General features: G+C 44.3%; 1 protein-coding gene across 1 annotated transcript in view; it reads left to right on the top strand.

Annotated features, from left to right (window-relative positions):
- ASB18 (ankyrin repeat and SOCS box containing 18) overlaps positions 1-20942 on the top strand; it is a 60085-nt gene that overhangs the window by 13876 nt on the left and 25267 nt on the right. The window contains exons 2-3 of the mRNA XM_028482876.2: positions 10119-10241; positions 14050-14317. Coding sequence (XP_028338677.2) covers positions 10119-10241; positions 14050-14317 — 391 coding nt within the window. The remainder of the gene's footprint in view (positions 1-10118; positions 10242-14049; positions 14318-20942) is intronic.

The raw sequence follows: 20942 nt of genomic DNA, 5'->3' as shown, positions 1-20942 counted from the left end.
AAAATATTCTTTACAAAAGTATATTCAGGACTTGAGGACACGGGGAGGGGGAAGGGTAAGCTGGGACGAAGTGAGAGAGTGGCGTTGACATATGTACACTACCAAGCGTAAAATAGATAGCTAGTGGGAAGCAGCCGCGTAGCACAGGGAGATCAGCTCGGTGCTTTGTGACCACCTAGAGGGGTGGGAGAGGGAGGGTGGGAGGGAGACACAAGAGGGAGGGGATATGGGGATATATGTATACATATAAATGATTCACTTTGTTATACAGCAGAAACTAACACACCATTGTAAAGCAATTATACTTCAATAAAGATGTTAAAAAAAAAAAAGTATATTCACATCCAGTGGACTACCTGGCAAGCTAGGTAGAGAGATTTAGTCTGTTCACTGAATCATTCAGCTAAAAGTTGGGTATCCTCTTCTGCTTGCATTTTTGTCTTCTCCTAAGTTCACTCCACACTCTGCAATAAAAGGCCTCAGCAATTAAATTTCTTTACAACTGAGGTTCCTCCATCAAATAGGTACCATCTGAAACTTCATCTGAAACGCTAAAAGTATTAAACATATTGATGTGGAGAAAATTGTATTCATCAGAACCCCTCTCTTTCAAGAAGGGCACTGTGTTTGTTCAGAAGAATTTCCTTGACCAGCTCCCTGAAGCTGAAGCTGAAACTAGCAAGGCCTGAGATGTGTGGAACCACACTGAAAGGGAGAACAGGAAGGAAGATTTCAGTCTTTGCACCGGAGGGAGATGGAGGAGATTCGTGGGACAAGCCTGTACAAACTGTGATAGACCCCTTCACGCCCTCAGTATAGTTACCAAACTCGCTAAGTAACATTGTTGGTTGGCTAACTTGAAAGCAAACAAACCAACCAGAAAAAAAATTAAATGAGCTAACTTTGTGCCACAGGCGGGACAGAACACACACATTCGAGCAGACACAGAAGTGGGGAAGCATGAGGAGGCAAAGCACAGGGGTGTTCAGGGTTCCAGGGAGGACTCTGGGTTACACAAAACCAAGCGTCCCAGTGAGTAAGGGAACTCAAACTGACACAAGTTACTCTATACTGGCATGCTTTGAGGGTTTTAAAATAAAGTCAAATAATTTGCTGCACTGAGGCCACCTAAAGTTAGGTATAAACATCACCACATCCATAGCACGGCTACCTCTGAGCTTAAAAACAAGAAAGAGAAAACTCGGGGCTTCCCTGGTGGCGCAGTGGTTGGGAGTCCGCCTGCCAATGCAGGGGACACGGGTTCGATCCCTGGTCCGGGAAGATCCCACGTGCCTCAGAGCAACGAAGCCCGTGCACCACAACTCCTGAGCCTGCGCTCTAGAGCTCTCGAGCCACAACTACTGAGCCCACGCGCCTAGAGCCCGTGCTCCGCAACAAGAGAAGCCACCGCAATGAGAAGCCCGCGCACCGCAACGAAAAGTAGACCCCTCTCGCCGCAACTAGAGAAAGGCCCGCGCGCAGCAACGAAGACCCAGTGCTGCCATAAATAAATAAATACATAAATAAATACATAAATAAATAAATAAAATTTTTAAAAAAGAAAGAGAAACCTCTAGTGCCAGAAACGAGGGGACCCCCCAGCAGCGAGTGGCAATTTCAACCAAGTGATTCACGAGGACAACAGGATCCTATGGACCTGGGATGTTGGTTTCACGCACCAATTTGATACCCACTCGTCCACATGTTCACTCAAATCCTCAGTGAGCATCTATACAGTATCAGGCTGGAAACAGATTCTGGTCTTCCCTTGTGAGCAATGGTTCTCAACCTTGGCTGCATGTTAGAAGCATCTGGAAAGTTTCTAACCATCCTGATACCCACACTGCACCCTCCAGCCCATTACATCAGAATCTCTCAGGCTGGGATCCAGACATCAATGTTTTTAAGAGCTCCTCAGTGATTCCACTCTACAGCCACTGCTTTATAGGCACCATGTATATTATTTCTCCAGTTCAAGTTTTTTAGCAATATTTTCCTAAACAAAGACCCATATTTTTCCATCTTCTCTAAAACGTTTTCAACCTTCGATTACAGGTTGAAATATTCACACCTATGCCTACATCTCCTTGCATATTAATGAGATAACCACGACACAAAAGAAAATTCTTTGAGTCCACCCTCACTGCTTCCTAGTGACCCACAGAGCTCCAAGTGCCCCCGCTTCCTTTTCTAAATACTCCCAACCAATCCTTTTCATGATCCATTTAGGGATCTTGCCCAGAACTGACGTCAATTCAGACTTGAAGAATCAAGTTCTTTTCCTGTTTGAAAACGAAAACTCTAGTCTTCTGGTCCTTCTTCTGTTTTATCTCAGTTTCTCAAAGATTTTGACAATTGCGGAGCAACTTCGTACACAAATTCACCCTTGGAATGAATTTGTTTTCATATGGACTGAAGTAGGAGAAAATTGTATTCATCAGAACCCCTCTCTTTCAAGAAGGGCACTGTGTTTGTTCAGAAGAATTTCCTTGACCAGCTCCCTGAAGCTGAAGCTGAAACTAGCAAGGCCTGAGATGTGTGGAACCACACTGAAAGGGAGAACAGGAAGGAAGATTTCAGTGTTTGCACCAGAGGGAGATGGAGGAGATTTGTGGGACAAGCCTGTACAAACTGTGATAGACCCCTTCACGTCCTCAGTATAGTTACCAAACTCGCTAAGTAACATTGTTGGTTGGCTAACTTGAAAGCAAACAAACCAACCAGAAAAAAAATTAAATGAGCTAACTTTGTGCCACAGGCGGGACAGAACACACACATTCGAGCAGACACAGAAGTGGGGAAGCATGAGGAGGCAAAGCACAGGGGTGTTCAGGGTTCCAGGGAGGACTCTGGGTTACACAAAACCAAGCGTCCCAGTGAGTAAGGGAACTCAAACTGACACAAGTTACTCTATACTGGCATGCTTTGAGGGTTTTAAAATAAAGTCAAATAATTTGCTGCACTGAGGCCACCTAAAGTTAGGTATAAACATCACCACATCCATAGCACGGCTACCTCTGAGCTTAAAAACAAGAAAGAGAAAACTCGGGGCTTCCCTGGTGGCGCAGTGGTTGGGAGTCCGCCTGCCAATGCAGGGGACACGGGTTCGATCCCTGGTCCGGGAAGATCCCACGTGCCTCAGAGCAACGAAGCCCGTGCACCACAACTCCTGAGCCTGCGCTCTAGAGCTCTCGAGCCACAACTACTGAGCCCACGCGCCTAGAGCCCGTGCTCCGCAACAAGAGAAGCCACCGCAATGAGAAGCCCGCGCACCGCAACGAAAAGTAGACCCCTCTCGCCGCAACTAGAGAAAGGCCCGCGCGCAGCAACGAAGACCCAGTGCTGCCATAAATAAATAAATACATAAATAAATACATAAATAAATAAATAAAATTTTTAAAAAAGAAAGAGAAACCTCTAGTGCCAGAAACGAGGGGACCCCCCAGCAGCGAGTGGCAATTTCAACCAAGTGATTCACGAGGACAACAGGATCCTATGGACCTGGGATGTTGGTTTCACCCACCAATTTGATACCCACTCGTCCACATGTTCACTCAAATCCTCAGTGAGCATCTATACAGTATCAGGCTGGAAACAGATTCTGGTCTTCCCTTGTGAGCAATGGTTCTCAACCTTGGCTGCATGTTAGAAGCATCTGGAAAGTTTCTAACCATCCTGATACCCACACTGCACCCTCCAGCCCATTACATCAGAATCTCTCAGGCTGGGATCCAGACATCAATGTTTTTAAGAGCTCCTCAGTGATTCCACTCTACAGCCACTGCTTTATAGGCACCATGTATATTATTTCTCCAGTTCAAGTTTTTTAGCAATATTTTCCTAAACAAAGACCCATATTTTTCCATCTTCTCTAAAACGTTTTCAACCTTCGATTACAGGTTGAAATATTCACACCTATGCCTACATCTCCTTGCATATTAATGAGATAACCACGACACAAAAGAAAATTCTTTGAGTCCACCCTCACTGCTTCCTAGTGACCCACAGAGCTCCAAGTGCCCCCGCTTCCTTTTCTAAATACTCCCAACCAATCCTTTTCATGATCCATTTAGGGATCTTGCCCAGAACTGACGTCAATTCAGACTTGAAGAATCAAGTTCTTTTCCTGTTTGAAAACGAAAACTCTAGTCTTCTGGTCCTTCTTCTGTTTTATCTCAGTTTCTCAAAGATTTTGACAATTGCGGAGCAACTTCGTACACAAATTCACCCTTGGAATGAATTTGTTTTCATATGGACTGAAGTAGGCAGAGGAGATAAGACTTGAGTTACATCTTGAAGGCTATGCATTGCCTTTTAAACAAGCTGAGAAGGATGAGGATGAGATACAAATGGCTTTGATCCAAGCAAGGTTTTGATGGGCAGAATTGGTGTGCAGCAGGAAAGGAGGAGCCCAACCAAGAGAGCTGGGTGAGGAAACAGTGTTACTCACGTAACTAAAAGACATCGTTCAGCTGGTGGGAAGGAAGATAAAGAACTCCTGTGTGTTGGGGTCCTAGGGTCACTGCTTTTTTCCATGTGACCTTTTTCTATTGAGTTATGATTAACACACAATATTACATTAGTTTCAGGTGTATAACATAGTGATTCGGTGTCTTTATACATTATGAAATGTTCACCACAATAAGACCAGTTACCATGTGTCACCATAAAAAGTTGTTACAATATTATTGACTATATTCCCTGTGTGTATTATTACATTCCCTTGACTTATTTATCTTATAGCTGGAAGTTTGTGCCTCTTAGTCTCCCTTAGCTATTTTATCTGTCCCCTCAACCCCTCTCCCCTTTGCTAACCACAAGCTTACTCTCTGTATCTATGAGTCTGTTTCTGTTTTGTTTTGTTTTGTTTTGTTTTTGGATTCCACATGTAAGTGAGATATTACAATATGTGTCTTTCTCTGTCTGACTTATTTCACTTAGCATAATAGCCTCCAGGCCATCCAAGTTGCCACAGATAGCAAGATATCATTCTTTTTACGGCTGACTAATATTCCATTGTATATACATACCACATCTTCTTAATCCATTCATCTCTGGATGAACACTTAAGTTCCTTTCATATTTGACTGTTGTAAATAGTGCAGCAACGAACATAGGGGTACATATATCTTTTCTAATTAATGTGTTTTTTTTTCCTTCAGATAAATACCTAGAAGTGGAATTGCTAGATCATATGGTAGTTCTATTTTTAGCTCCATACAGTTTTCCATAGTGGCTGCACCAGTTTACATTCCCACCAACAGTGCATGAGGGTTCCCTTTTCTCCATGTACTCATTAACATTTGTTATTTGTGATCTTTTTTGGTGATGGCCATTCTGACGAGTGTGAGGTGGTATCTCCTGGTGGTTTTGATTTGAATTTCCCTGATGATTAATGATGTTGAGCATCTTTTCTTGTGTCTGTTGGCCGTCAGTATGTCTTCTTTGGAAAAATGCCTGTTCAGGTCCCCTGCCCATATTTTAATTGGATTGTTTGTTTTCTTGATATTGAGTTGTATGCATTTTTAATATATTTTGGATGTTAACTTCTTGCCAGACATATCATTGGCAAATATCTTCTTCCATTTAGTAGGTTGCCTTTTTGTTTTGTTGATGGTTTTTTTCACTGTGCAAAAGTTTTGTAGTTTGAATTGGTCCCATTTGTTTGTTTTTGCTTTTGTTACCCTTGCCTTAGGAGACATATCCAAAAAAAATATTGCTAAGACTGATGTCAAAGAGGTTACTGCCTATGTTTTCTTTTAGAAGTTTTATGGCTTCAAGTCATATTTAAGTCTTTAATCAATTTTGAGTTTATTTTTGTGTATGGTGTAAGAGAGTGGTCCAGTTTCATTCTTCTCCATGTAGCTGTCCAGTTTTCCCAACATCATTTATTGAAGAGACGTTTCACCATCATATATTCTTGCATCCCTTGTTGTAGATTCATTGACCATATGTGTTTATTTCTGGGGTCTCTATTCTGTTCCACTGATCTATGTGTCTATTTTTGTGCCAGTACCATACTGTTTTAATGACTATGGTTTTGTAGTATAGTTTCAAGCCTGAGAGTGTGATATTTCAGCTTTCTTCTTCTTCCTCAAGATTGATTTGGCTGTTTGAGGTCTTTTGTGGTTCCATACAAATTTTAAGATTATTTTTTTCTAGTTCTGTGGAAAATGCCATTGGTATTTTCATGTGGTTTGCATTGAATCTATAGATTGCTTTGGGTAGTAGAACATTTCAATGATATTGATTCTTCTAATCCATGAGCACCAAATGTCTCTCCATTTGTTTGCGTAACCTTCAATTTCTTTCCTCAATGCCTTACAGATTTCTGAGTACAGGTCTTTTACCCACTGAGGTAAGTTTATTCTTTCTGATGCAAATGTAAATGGGATTGTTTTCTTCATTTCTCTTTCCGATAGTTCATTATTCGTGAATAGAGATGCAACAGATTTCTATATATTAATTTTGTATCCTGCAACTTTAGTGAATTCTTTTACTAGTTCTAGTATTTTTTTGGAAGAGTCTTTGGGCTTTCCTGTATATAGTATCATGTCATTTGCAAATAGTGACAGTTTCACTTCTTCCTTTCCAAGTTGAATGCCTTTTTTTTTCTTTTTCCTGCCTAATTGCTGTGGCCAGGACTCTACGTGTTCCCTGAGAGTAAATGTGTTATATTTTTTGTCTCTGAATCCCCCAAACCTAATAGCACACCCTAGAACATAATATTACACAAATGATTATTGAATAAATAGGTGAATGAATGGGTTGATTTTCAGCCATTTGTGGGGGTTTTTTTGGTTTTGTTTTTATTTTGCTTGGCTTTTTTTTAATGTAAGAGTCACACATACAGCTCTTCTTGTTCTTTAAAACAACAACTCTGCCATGCTGCCATGTAGAACTAATCTCCATGTCCTACTTGTGAAGCCAATTCTGTCTACCATAAGCTATTTTTAAAGCTCTCACAAAGAACCAAGTCTGTTTCTGGACTACTACCCCCTACCCACTGAAATCAAGCTTGAGTATTTAGGGTGCTGTTGACAAATATAACACTTGGAAAGCTAAATTTAGCATAGAACACAGGGTGGAATGGCTCTTATCCCTGGACTCACCTCCAGGGTCCCACCCCTTTTAAAAATAGCCCATGACAACATGTATCAGGTACAAAAGAATGCTCCAGTTTAAAGTACAGGCTCCGGTTGGATCCTGGATTATAGCTGCATATGAAAAGTCTTTCAGAAATGTATCGAATTACAAGCTATCAGTCTGAGAAAATAACAGGGCAGAAAGGCTCTGTTTAAAGAAACGAAATACCCAAAGAATTAATATTGCTACTGAAATGAATAGAGCAATGACATAATATGGAAATGAAGAGGGAAGAGTAGATGACTTTACTTTAGTGGACATTCCAGAAAGGAAATGGTCTCCGTAGTGTTGCTGTTTGTCATTCTCCGTATGCTCTTGTCTCTTGTGTCTGATAAAGGCTGCATGCTCCTTGCACACATGGTCTGCATAATCTTTACCACTGCATTTTCCATAGCACTCAGCAGTGTTCTGGGACACCCCCAGCCCCTACACTGTCTTCACCAACGTGAGCCCTTCAGCCTTTGAGGCACTGTCAACACCACTTATCCGCCTGCACAAAGCATCACAGATGAGCAGAGGCTACACCTCTCCCATCCCAGCACCCTGCAGCCCCCTTCTGTAGAGAAGATGTGGGTTTTACCATTTGGGGGAAGCTCCAGGCCTTGGGTCAGCCCGTGTAATACAGTTATGCCTGCAAATCAGGTCTATGATGAGGGTAAAACATCTTTATTAAATCGTAAGTGCATCCACTCTCCCCTCCACTCTTTACTGCAAGCCTTGCTAAGAAAGGTCAAGGGTATTCTGCTGGGTCCCCCTTTTGTGGAAAATCTCAATGAAAGGGGCACCCCAGGGTCCAGGTTACTCTGAGAGATCCTGCTCAGGCTTTAGAGGGACTTAGAGAGAGGAAGGGGGTGGTCAGGGGGCAGCTTTGGGGAGTGAATGAGAGTGAGAGAGAGGGACATGGGAAAAGAAGGTGCTTACGAAGTCCAGCTCTGGCTAAAGAGGTGCTGCCTCGTGAGCCCTAACTCTTGACATCTGGTCTTTTCTCCTGTTGTCTCTATGCTGTTTGACTGCAACACCACATAGCATTGGATCCCATGATCCCTGGGCTACCGCTGGCACTGAGAGGATGGTGGCTACTGGTATTCACACCTCCCTCCCCCGGAGCCTCTGTGCCTAACTCTCCCGGGCACATGCTCCACCCCCTATGCTGGTCCAGGCAGTGCCCTCCCGACTCTCCTTCCTCCCTCTAGCCTCTGGTCACATTTTTTACTGTAAGTCACATAGACGTGGCACGGGATCCTGTCGGCCAACTGCACTGCCCCATCCCAGCTTCCTAGCAGGGGAAAAACAAGAACTGGAAAAAATATATGAGAATTGTGTTTTATCTATGTTTTAAGAAAAAAGTGACCTTATTAATTTTTTAAAAAACTTTCCATTGAAGTATAGTTGATTTACAATGATTCAGGTGTACAGAAAATTGACTCTGTTTTATATATATATATATGAATATATATATTATTTTTCAGATTCTTTTCCATTATAGGTTATTACAAGATATTGAACATAGTTCCCTGTACTATAGTAGGTCCTTGTTGTTTATCTATTTTATATATAGTAGTGTGTATCTATTAATCCCAAATTTGCAATTTATCCCTCCCTCCCCCGCTTTCCCTTTTGGTAACCATAAGTTTATCTTCTATGTGTGTGAGTCTATTTCTGTTTTGTAAATAAGTTCATCTTTATCATTTTTTTAGATTCTACATATAAGTGCTATCATATTTGTCTTTCTCTGTCTGACTTACTTCACTTAGTATGATAATCTCTAGGTCCATCAATGTTGCTGCAAATGGCATTATTTCATTCTTTTTTATGGCTGAGTGATAGTCCATGATAGATAGATAGTTAGATAGATAGTTAGATAGATAGATAGGCAGATAGATAGATAGATAGATAGTTAGATAGATAGATAGGCAGATAGATAGATAGATGGATGATAGATAGATCACACCTTCTTTATCCATTCATCTGTCGATGGACGTTTAGGCTGTTTCCATGTCCTGGCTATTGTAAATAGTGCTGCTGTGAACATAGGGGTGCATGTATCTTTTCGAATTAGTTTTCATCTTTTCTGGATTATATGCCCAGGAGTGGGATTGCTGGATCCTATGGTAACTCTATTTTTAGACTTTATTAATTTTTAGACAACAAAATAAAGCCCTGAACCACAGTGTAGCAAGTAACTAGTAAGTTACCAATAAAGAACTGTTACCATCCATTAAAAAAAAAAAATTTGTGATCTCTCATCTTCAGCAAGGGATGTGCATTTTGGGATGAGCCCTCAACAACTGGAGGAAACTCACAGGCCACCTGGGGCCCCAGATGATGCCTTTGGGAATCCCTGGTGTGACTTACTACGGAGCCTCCCACCCGGGGACACTTGTGCAGAGCCTGGTCATTTGCAGTGTCCAGCTGGGCCTCCCTCACACAGCCTCGGGGCTGACACAGCCCTCAGAACACACATCCATTCACCACTGGCCACAGCAGCTAAGGAAGTGGACGGGATAAAAGCAAGAAGACACTACAGAGCAGGAAAGAGAAGCCCTGCCTATTTTAGGCTGTCTGCCCTTGTCGTGCGGAGAGCTGTTTGGAAGATATACAGATGTGCCCGTCTCTAGAGTTTACAGCTATATAATCACAAGGGGGTGGCTGAGCTCTTTGGCATATTAGTGGTCACATGATGCTGGCCATATCAAGTAACCGTTATCACATCAGGGCCCACAGGAGTTAAAAATACACCACCAGCCGAGCCCCAACTGGATGACAATTGAGTAATAACAATAGAAATAGCTCACACTCCGTAAGACCATCTTTCCCCTTCCTGGAGAACTTTCCTGAGATCATCGGCATTGCGATGAAGAGACAGCCAGAGCCAGTTAGAGGGAAACTTCAGATCTTTCAGAAGATGGGAAAAGAGTCTCAAGCAGGAGCTGGGTGGCCGGTGCTCGAGTACCATGCTGCCTTGGTCACAGGAGACCTGGACCGTCTTAAGCTCCTCACGGACCAGTTCTTCCAGGATGCCAACGTGGTGTTTGAGATCAAGAAGGATGAGATGGAGTGGCAGGTGAAATCCCCGGCCACGTTTGGAACGTCAGGTACCTTTGCTCCTTTAAAGCCCGGTTATTTATTTTTTTAAGGAGCTACTAACACACCTCCGAACATATAGCTCCAGCGTGTAGACTGCTCACACGGGTGCTGCATTTAACATACTCGAGCAAAAGACATCTAGAAGCCAAACTTTGCGTGCATGATTGTTTTTTAACATCTTGATTGGAGTGTAACTGCTTTACAACGGTGTGTTAGTTGCTGCTGTATAACAAAGTGAATCAGCTCTACGTATACACATGTTCCCATATCTCCTCCCTCTTGCGTCTCCCTCCCACCCTCCCTATCCCACCCCTCGAGGTGGTCACAAGGCACCCAGCTGATCTCCCTGTGCCATGCGGCTGCTTCCCACTAGCTATCCACCCTACGTTTGGTAGTGTATATATGTCCGTGCCACTCTCTCACTCCGTCCCAGCTTACCCTTCCCCCTCCCCGTGTCCTCGAGTCCATTGCATGCATGATTTTTAAGATGTAGTTTTTAGGTGAGAGATGAGGGAGATCAAATTGGAAAAGCCAAGCTGTTGGTGAGAAGTGCCTTTCTCATGCTGGAGGTGCCTCTTGTCTTTAGAAAGAGATTTGGTTTGAAGGCTGATCTGCCAGAGCCTGGATCTGGCTGCCAGGGAGGCAGGAGATAAAGTACGCCTCTCCTTTGAGTGCGCCCGGAGCGGGCCCCTGGCGAGCAGCACTGGGCAAGTTTCCTCTGTGAATCCATGAACGCCATGGCTCCAGCGGGGAAGCTGGGACACAGCCAGCATCGTGGAGGGAGAGCTCTCGGGAGACGCTCCTCCTGGAACGCAGGGGAGCCTGGGAAGGGGGAGGAGGGGGAGAAACCAGAGGTCCTTAAGTTGTATATGTCTGCATTCTTGGCGCCTGGACACTGTCGCTATGTGCCGGGCAGGCAAACATACCCCCAGGGAGAGAGAAGCCCCCTCGCCCTATCTGGGATGAACAGACTTTCTGACCGTCAGGCTGCAGTGTGGCCCCCTTGGCTGGCACTCTGCATCGGGCACCCTTCCTCCCGTGCACCCCGATGCCACACGTTTACCAAGAGGGTTCATGTGTTGGAATCTGTGAGGATTTCAGACTCTGTGGAAGTGGGCCAATGGCCAGTGCCCCGCGCCCCTGACCCATGATCTCTGGCAGGCCAAGAATGAGGAAGGGCGGTTGCCAAAGCACTGACGCAGTCTGTGTACACCTCACACAGGGAGAAGGGAATAAACCCAAACCCTGCCAAAGGGCTAAGCAGCTCAGAGCCACCAGCGAGGCGGCAGAGGCTGCGGGAAAGGCACACGCAGCTCTAGCCTGGGCCAAAACCCCTCCCAGCCAAAGGCATCCCAGAGCCTTTTTGGGTCTCCTCTCCCTCACCTGTCCCAGATGGGGCACACATCTTCCTCCAGAGGGCTGCGTGACCATTCAACCAAGAATGTCAGCTGTTTGAATGTTCGATTAATGTTTTTTTAATCACATGCCTCGCAGCCCTGGACACACACACACTCAAATGTTGCACTGATAGATATTAATGTCAGTTCTTGGTCTGAATCAAAGCCTCCTTCCTGTTTTCCCCCTCAATCTTTCCACCCCTAAGTTTGCTGTTTTTCTATGGCACATCTGTATGACAGGAGATTAGAGCAGCGTGGCAGTGAAGGGACCTGAGATATTACCGAGCAAAAGGGTAGCCCTGGGAGTTAGTGCTGGCCTGAGGCCTCGGTGCAGGCTGGAAAGAGAGGATGGACACTTCTGGACTCTGTGCTCTTTCAGCTCAGGCACCTGAATTCTCCCAGCTGGTCCAGTAGCAGAAATGACCAAACCCGGGCTGAGAACAGTGGGCCCCGACACTGCCCTCGCTCATACGAGGACTTCCTGGTGGCCAATTCAGCTCCTCCTGAAGGGAGCCATGGGGAAGGGGATACGTAGGTTCACAGTGGCTGGCTCCTGGGTACCACATCCACGATGGGATGCTGGCCCCATCAAGCTTGCAGTGCCAGGAAAGCATTAGCATGGAGGAGCGGATGTTTAGAGGGAGATATCACACGGGGAGAAGCCTGCTTCTGTGTTCCTCCTGGTGGCGGAACCTGGACCAGGGTGGGATTTATAGGAAGCTGATGATGATTCAGGTTTGCTGAATGAGAGAGCTGCCTTCGAACGGGATTCTCTGGAAGGCCTGATAGAAGCTCACCACCATCTCCAGGGACCTGGCGAAGGGGGCTGGCCCTCAGCTATGGCTGAGCTAAATGCCCAGCCAAGGCCCCTTCCCATCAGTCCAGGGGAAGACTTGGGAATCTTGGGTGGGTGAACAGAGCTGCTGATGGTGGGAATTTAGCATGCCCTAGACAATGGAGTACCCCCTTCCTTGACCCTCAGTAAGTAAACTTCCTATCTCAGGAAAATGAGTAGAAACAACAACCAGGAGCTGGCCCCTACAAGAATGGAGGCCACTGTTACGGTCAAGGACCATATCCATCATCTCCCTCAAATCAGACCCGGTCTTCACCGGGCAGGGCAGCTCAAACCCACGCAGGCCCACGTCCGCAGGGCCTCCAGCCACCATCACCCACCACCGGGACGAAAGGCCCCCTCTTCCCCCACCGAGCGTGCACAACCTCCAGGCTGGGCCTTGGGGACGCGGGGCGGGCTGGAACCGTGCACTGCATGGAGGTACGTAATTATGAGTGGTCTTTCAAACTGCTCAGCATGGGTCCCGGGAAGGAGGTGCCCTGTGAAAAGGTCTCCTCCACAGCTCATTACAGCCACAGTATCGATTCTTCCATCATTATCAGAAGGCATCCCTGCCATGTGAAATCCTGTCCCTTGAAGTGTATCCACCAGGGACAGCTTCCCCCGTTTCCAGGAGTGCTCATGGCTGCTAACAACCTTCCACAGGCCTTTTGAAAGCCCAAAGTTTTCAGAGAAGTGAAATGTATAGCTCCTGCTCCATTCTTCCCTCAAGAAAGAGCAACCCTACACACACACACACACACACACACACACACGCACGCACGCGCACACACACACACGCACAAAACCCTAAAGAGCGCAAAGGAACAAACCAGAATTGAGCTCAATGCAGACCACCACATCAAAGGGTGCTTCTGAAACCCGGCCACTTCCAAGACAACTAAACTTTCCGAGTCCTTTTCTCGAGCAACCTTGGTGATGTGGGTCAGTTTGTTTTGTCTGTTGTCTTCTCCTCTTAATGATAAAGGGGTAAATGTGGGGCTCGAAAAGAAAGGGCTTGGATTCCAGAAAAATCCACAGCTCACTTTCCTCCCTCAAGCTGCCCCTAATTCAGAGTCTGGAAAAGGTGAATTCCTCACGTAAATTCTCCCACTCTTCACCCTGCTTGTTCAGCTTTATAACTCCGCAAATCTTACCCAAGTTACCCTCAGGTTTGGCAAAACCCTCTTGCTTCTCAATAACCGCCCACCCCAATCTCTCCTTTGTATTTCTTCTCTCCCTGTTTCTCCATCTCTGTCTTTCCAGTGTGTCTCTGCTCTGTGTGCTGTTACTCTCTTTCTCCCCTCTTCCTACACTTTTTTCCCTTGCTATCTCTCTGTCCCTCTCTGTCAGGGTCCCTTCACCTCTACCCCAGGCCTCCGTCCATCCCTCATCCGTGATCCAGCTGGACCTCACTGGGTTCCTCTGTCGCGAACCCTGAGCATCTTTGTGTATCTCCCTACATGCCCACCTGGTACCTACTTCTAAGAGACGGTTTCACCCTATTTCAGTCTTAATGGACACCGCTCCCCACCAGCGTCCCCCGACTCACCTGACCTCTCCCCACCTCCCCTCCACCCCCAGGCCTCTGGACCTTGGAGTACAAGCGCGAGCTCACCACGCCCCTGTGCATCGCCGCGGCCCGGGGCCACACGGCCTGCGTGCGCCACCTGCTCGGCCGCGGCGCGAACCCCGACGCCAGCCCCGGCGGCCGCGGCGCCCTGCACGAGGCCTGCCTGGGGGCCCACACGGCCTGCGCCCAGCTGCTGCTGCAGCACCGCGCCGACCCCGACCTGCTCAGCGCCGACGGCCTGGCGCCCCTGCACCTCTGCCGCACGGCCGCCTCGCTGGGGTAAGGACCCGGGGCCCCGGCCACCCACCCGACCCTCGACCCCCGACCCCCGACCCCCGACCCGTGACCCTGCCCCCGGGCTCCCTCAGCGCCCCGACCCCACTCAGACCCCGGACCAGGGCTGCGTCACCGCTCCGGGCCCCGCCCCCAGACCCACCCCGCAGGCCCCGCCCCCAGACCCTCGGCCTCCGCCCCGCCCGCCGCCTGACCCCGCCCGGACCCGGACCCGGACCCGGAAGCTCTCGGCCACGTCCGCCAGAGCCCCTCGGAGGCCACCGGGCCCCCCGCCCCGGCCTCGGCCCCAGCCCGGGCCCCGCGCCGGCTTAATTAGCGCTTGATTGCGAGCGCGGGGGGGGCAGGCGCCACACGGAGGTAATGAGCCGGTGATCACCGGCCCGCAGACGCCGGCGCTGGAGAATGCTAAAAGGCCACTGGCGGGGTTGGAGGCTGAAAAATTAGGGTTTTTAATGATAATTTTATGCAGAATAATTGTCACAGTGTGACATAAATGGTTAGCTCCTCGGGCGGGGCTTCGGCGTCCCACGAGCCAGCCGAGCTGCGCCCGCATTTTCGGGGCCCACCCCCTCCCAGGTGCCGGGGTTCTGGAAGTTCTGCTGGTGCCGGGTCCAGCCTCGCGGCTGTCCTTGCGGAGGGTCTGTCCCCTCGGGGTCCAGTAGGTCCTGGGAGAGACGGCGGGGGCCCACCGCGCCATTGCATAGGATTTCTGTTCCGGGGGCCCAGCTTGCGTTGTGTCATCTTGACATTTCTTTTAGTCCCTGTTCTTGGGATTAAAATTTCTTGGCCTTCTGTCTCTGTGATGACGATTAAATAAAATCACCACGTCATGCGCAGGCAGGCAGGACTACTGGGTTCTCAGGGACCAAGGCGGAGGGGCACCGCCTACCAATGTCACGTGGAGCAGGGACTCAGAAAGGCACGTGTACCGCCAGGAGTCTTGAAGGAAGGTGACTGAAAACAATATATTTTTCAAAAGCAGCTTTACTGCGTTGTAATTGCATGCAGTAAACTGCGCATGCTTAAAGTATACAATCTGATAAATTTGGACACAGGCATGCACTCCTGAAAACATCCCTATAATCAAGATAGTGAACCCAGCCGTCACCAGCAAAAGGTTCCCTTGCCCCATTGTAATCTCTCCCTCCCTCCCCCTCCTCCAATTTCCCACTGATCTGCTTTTGGTCACTATAGTTTAGTCTGAATTTACTGGAATTTTATGTGACTGGAATGTAGTCTCTTTTGTCTGGCTTCTTTCATGCAGCAATATTACTTTAAGATTTGCTTTGAAGCATATATTATATTTTTTATTTTCATTTTATATTGGAGCATAGTCGATTAACTGTGTTGTGTTAGTTTCAGGTGTACAGCAAAGTGATTCAGTTCAACATATACATGTATCTATTCTTTTTTCAAATTATTTTTCCATTTAGGTTATTACAGAATATTGAGCAGAGTTCCCTGTGCTATACAGTAGGTCCTTGTTGGTTATCTATTTTAAATATAACAGTGTGTACATGTCAATCCCAATACTTTGAGAGTTGTCATACTGTTGTGTGTATCCATAATTCACTCCTCTTCATTGCTGAGTGGTATTCCACGGTAGAGGATAACACAATGTATCTATCCACTCATATGTTGAAAGACACTTGATTGTTTCAGGCTTGGGGCTGTTACAAGTAAAGTTGCTATGAACATTTGTGTACCAGCCTTTTTCTGGGTATATGCTTTCATTTCTCCTGGATAAATACCTAGGCAGAGCTGTGTCACATGATATGATTAAAAGATAGTCTTTTAGGAAATGACCTTCCAAATTGGATCTACCATTTTACATTCCCACCAGCAATATATGAATGTTCTAGATGCTTCCCATCCTCACCAATACTTGGTATGGTCACTCTTTAGCTGTAGACATTCTTTAGGTACTTAGGAATATTCCATTGTAGTTTTGATTTGCATCTCCCTGATGACCAGTGATGTTGGGCATCTTCTCATGTACTTATTTGCCATCCATTTATCTTCTTTGGTGAAGTGCCTGTTGAAATCTTGTGCCCTTTTAAAATATTGGGTTGTTTGTTTTCTTCTTAAATTTTGAGATTTCTTTATATATTCTGCATACAAGTCCCTTGTCAGGCACGCGATTTATAAATATTATCTCCCAGTTTCTGGGTTATATTTTCTTTCCTTAAAAGTGTCTTCTGGAGAACAGGCATCCAGCTGATCATTTTTTTCTTTTAGGGATTGTGTTAGGTTATTTTATCTTAAAAAAAAAAAAATCTCTGCCCAACCATGGCCACAAACATTTCCTCCTATGTTTTCCTCTAAAATTTTTAAAATAATTTTATATGTTACATTTAAGTCTGTGACCCATTTTGAGTTAATATCTGAATATGGTGTGAGGTATGGATTGAAGCTTTTTTTTTCTCTGCGTGTGGATATCCAGTTGTTCTAGCACCATTTGTCAAAAAGCCTTTCCTTTCTCCATGGATTTGCCTTTGCACTCTTGTTGAAAATCAACTGACTACATATGTATGGGTTTATTTCTGGCTCTCTTGTCAAGTACACACAAGACAGGGCAAGGCCTGACCGATTCAACTGGTAAAGATCCACGGAGCCACTCCTAGATTCGGACTTTTAACGCTTACATAAACAGTGAAAAGAAGAATAGCCAGAAGTACCAGTTCTGCACGGTCCTTGTCCCACACACCACAAAGGACAACACCCAAACAAAAGGGGCCAGATAATGGCAATGTGAGTTGCAGGATACCCTGTTACAGAACACCCGAATCTAGACTTCAGGTGAGCGGTTTTACAGTCTGCAGCTCTATCCTGAGGGGGGCAAGGCAGGAAGTCCCAAAGCTCATCAGAACCCAGGAGGTGATGAGAAACGTCTCAGGACGGCCTCCCAGGGGCCATAGGGAGGTGAGTGGACGATGGTCTTGTAGCAACTCCTTACAAGACTTTCATTCTGGAGGATCACAAGGCGCTCTGCCAAGACTTAGGTCAGCAGTGGTTCAAACATTTGTTTGCGTGTCCTGTGTGGATACATGCAAGTCGCTGGGGATCCATGGCAGAGCCGTGGTTCTGTGTCTCTACTCCGTTACATTGCTCTATCGGTCTTTTTTGACACCAGTACCACATTGTATTGAATATTGTAACTCTGTAAGAAATCTTCAAGTCAGGTAGTATAAGTTCTCCAGCATCATTCTTCATTTTCAAAGGTGATTTGGCTGTTCTAGCCTCTTCGCATTTCCACTTAAATTTTTAAATCAGTTTGTCAATTTCTACAAAAAAAGCTGCTGGGTTTTGACTGAGGTTAATGTGAATCTATAGATCAGTTTGGGGAGACTTGACTTAAAAATATTGAACCTTTCAACCCATGAACCCGATAAATCTCTCCATTTATTTAGATCTTTAGTTTCTTTCAGCTTTGTTTTATAGTTTTCAGTGTGTGGGGCTTGCACATATTTTGTCAGATATATCCCTAAGTATTTCATATTTTTGATGCTTTTGAAAGTGATATTTTTATTTAAATCTCTGTTGTGGTAGCTACTATATAAATTGATACGAATTTATTTTTGGATATTAATTTGAAACCTGCAACCTTGCTAAGCTTACTAACTGTTCTAGTAGCCTATCATAAATTCCATAAGATTTCTATGTAGACAATCATGTCATCTGCAAATAAACAGAGTTTTACTTCTTTTCCAATCTGGATGCCTTGTAGTACTTTTTCTTGCTTTATTGCACTAGATAGAACCTCCAGTGCAATGTTGAATAGAAGTAATGAGAGCAGACAACTTTCCTTATTTGTAATCTTAGAGGAATTAAATCTTTCACCATTAAGTATGATATTAGATGTAGATGACATTTTTCAGATTGAAAGAGTGCCTTTATATCCCTACTCTGCTGAGAGTTTCTACTATGAATGGATATTGAATTTTCTAAATGCTTTTTCTGCATATACTGAGTTGATCATATGGTGTATTTTTTAGTCTGTTAATATAATTATTTACACTGATTGATTTTCAAATGTTAAACCAACCTTGCTTTCTTCAGACCACAGTTTATAAATTGCTAGGTTTGATTTGCTGAAATTTTTTCAGTCTGCATCTATGTTCACGAAAGGTATTGATCTGTAGTTTTTTCTTGTATTGTTTTTGTCTGGTTTTGATATGTGAGTAATGCTGGCCTCAAAAATGAGTTGAGAAGTGTCCCCTTCTTTTCTATTTTCTGGAAGAGCTTGTGTAAAACTGTTATTATTTCTTCCTTAAATGTTTGGTAGAATTCATCCGTGAATCTTGGCCTGGAGTTTTCTTTATGAGAAGGTTTTTGGCTATGAATTCAATTTCTTTAATGGCTATAGTGCTATTCAGGATATTTCTCTCTTTTTGAGTGAGCTTTGATAGCTTGTATCTTTCAAGACATTTATCTCTTTCATTTAAGTTGTTCAATTTATTGTCATAAAGTTGTTCCCTATTATCCATTTAATAGCTGCAGAATCTGTAGAATCACCACTCTCATTCATGATACTGGAATTTGTGACTTTTATTCTTTTTTCCCTGTTCAGTCTTGTTTGGGGTTTTATTGATTTTCTTTTTTGTTTTACTGTTTTATTTTTTCATTGATTCCTGATAGGATCTTTATTGTCCTCCTTTCTTTACTTACATTGAGTTTTATTTGTTCTTGTTCTATTTCTTAAGATGGAAGCTGATGTCTTTGATGATTTTTATTTTCTAATATAGGCTTTCAGTGTTATACATGTACCCTCTATGTACTACTTTAGCTGAATCCCACAAGTTTTAATATGTTAAAATTTCACTTTCAATCAGTTTTAAATATTTTCTAATTTCCCTTTAAATTTTTTCCTTTTGATTTTTTTCTTTGAAACATAGGTTGTATAAAAACGTGTTATTTCATTTCCAAATATTTGGTTATTTTCCAGATATCTTTCTATTATTTATTTCTAATTTCATTCCATTATAGTGAGAGAACTTACTTTGTATCACTTTACTCCTTTGAAATTTATTGAGTCTAGTTTTATGATCCAAAATATATTCTATCTTGGTAAAATTTCCACGCGCACCAGAAAAGAATGCATATTCTGCAGTTGTTGGGTGGTGTGTTCTATAAATGTCAATTAAGTCAAGTTGCTTAATAATGTTGTGTAAAACTCCTATATCCTTACTGATTTTCTGCCTACTTGTTTTACAGGTTATTGAAAGAGGAGTGTTGAAATCTTTGACTATAATCATGGATTTGTCTATTTCTCTTTGCAGTTCTATCAGTTTTGTTTCAAATATTTTGAAGCTCTATTATTAGTTACATAGATGTTTAGCATTGTTATTGCTTCTTGAAGAACTGACATTATTAAAAGATATTCTTTATCTCTGGTAATATTCTTTGCTCTAAAGTCTCCTTTGTCTGATATTAAAATATACAGTCTGACATTAATATAGATTTCCTTTGATTAGTGTTAACATAGTATACCCTTTTCCATCTGCATTAGTTATCTGTTGCTGTGTAACAAATTACCACAAACTTAGAGACTTACTACAACACCCATTTACTGTCTCATGGTTTCTGTGGGTAGAGTCTGGGTGTGGCTTCACTGGGTCCTCTACTGCAGAGTCTCTCATATGACTGCAATCAAGGTGTCAACAAGGGCTAGGGTCTCACCTGAAGGGTCAACTGGGGAAGAATCTGCTACAAAATTCATATAGGCAGAATTCAGTTCTTTGGGACTGTTGGACTGAAGCTCTCAGTTCCTTGCTGACTATTGATTGAAGGCCATGCTCCGTTTGTGTCTTTATTTTTAAAGTGGATTTCTTGTAGGCAGGTTATAATTGAGTCTTTTTTAATCCAATCTGGTAGTCTTTGCCTTTTAGATGGGTTTTTAGATCATTTACATTTAATGAGATTTTGATATGATTATGTTCAAATCCAAAATCCTGTTATTTTTTTTCTATTCATCTCATCCATTCTTTGTTCCCTTTTCTTCTGTTTCTACCTTCTTCTATACTGAGTATTTTTCATGATTCCACTTTATCTCCTTTTTTGACTTATTATATATAACTTTTGGTTCTGTTATTTTAGTAGTTGCTTTAGGGTTTATAGTATACATCTTTACCACAGTCTGCCCTCAAGTTGTATTATACTACTTCATGTATAATATAAAAACCATATGACACTATACTTCCATTTCTCTCCTCCTGACCTTTGCACTATTGGTATCATAGATTTTACTCCTGTATATAAGTCCCACAGTGCATTATTATTTTTGTTCAAAGTCAATTATCTTTTAAATATATTGAAATAATACGAAAAAAAGTTTTTTGTTTTTTGGGTTTTTTTTTTTGGCGGTACAAGGGCCTCTCACTGTTGTGGCCTCTCCCGCTGCGGAGCGCAGGGTCCGGACGTGCAGGCTCAGCGGCCATGGCCCACGGGCCCAGCCGCTCCGCGGCATATGGGATCCTCCCGGACCGGGGCACGAACCTGTGTCCCCCGCATCGGCAGGCGGATTCCCAACCACTGTGCCACCAGGGAAGCCCAGAAAAAAAGTTTTTATGTTTACCCATGTAGTTCCTATTTCCAGTTCCCTTCATTCCTT

The sequence above is a fragment of the Physeter macrocephalus genome, chromosome 2, assembly GCF_002837175.3.
Source record: "Physeter macrocephalus isolate SW-GA chromosome 2, ASM283717v5, whole genome shotgun sequence".
Classification (NCBI taxonomy): domain Eukaryota; kingdom Metazoa; phylum Chordata; class Mammalia; order Artiodactyla; family Physeteridae; genus Physeter; species Physeter macrocephalus.
Note: the sequence above shows the minus strand (reverse complement) of the source record. Positions and strands in the feature narration are given on the sequence as shown.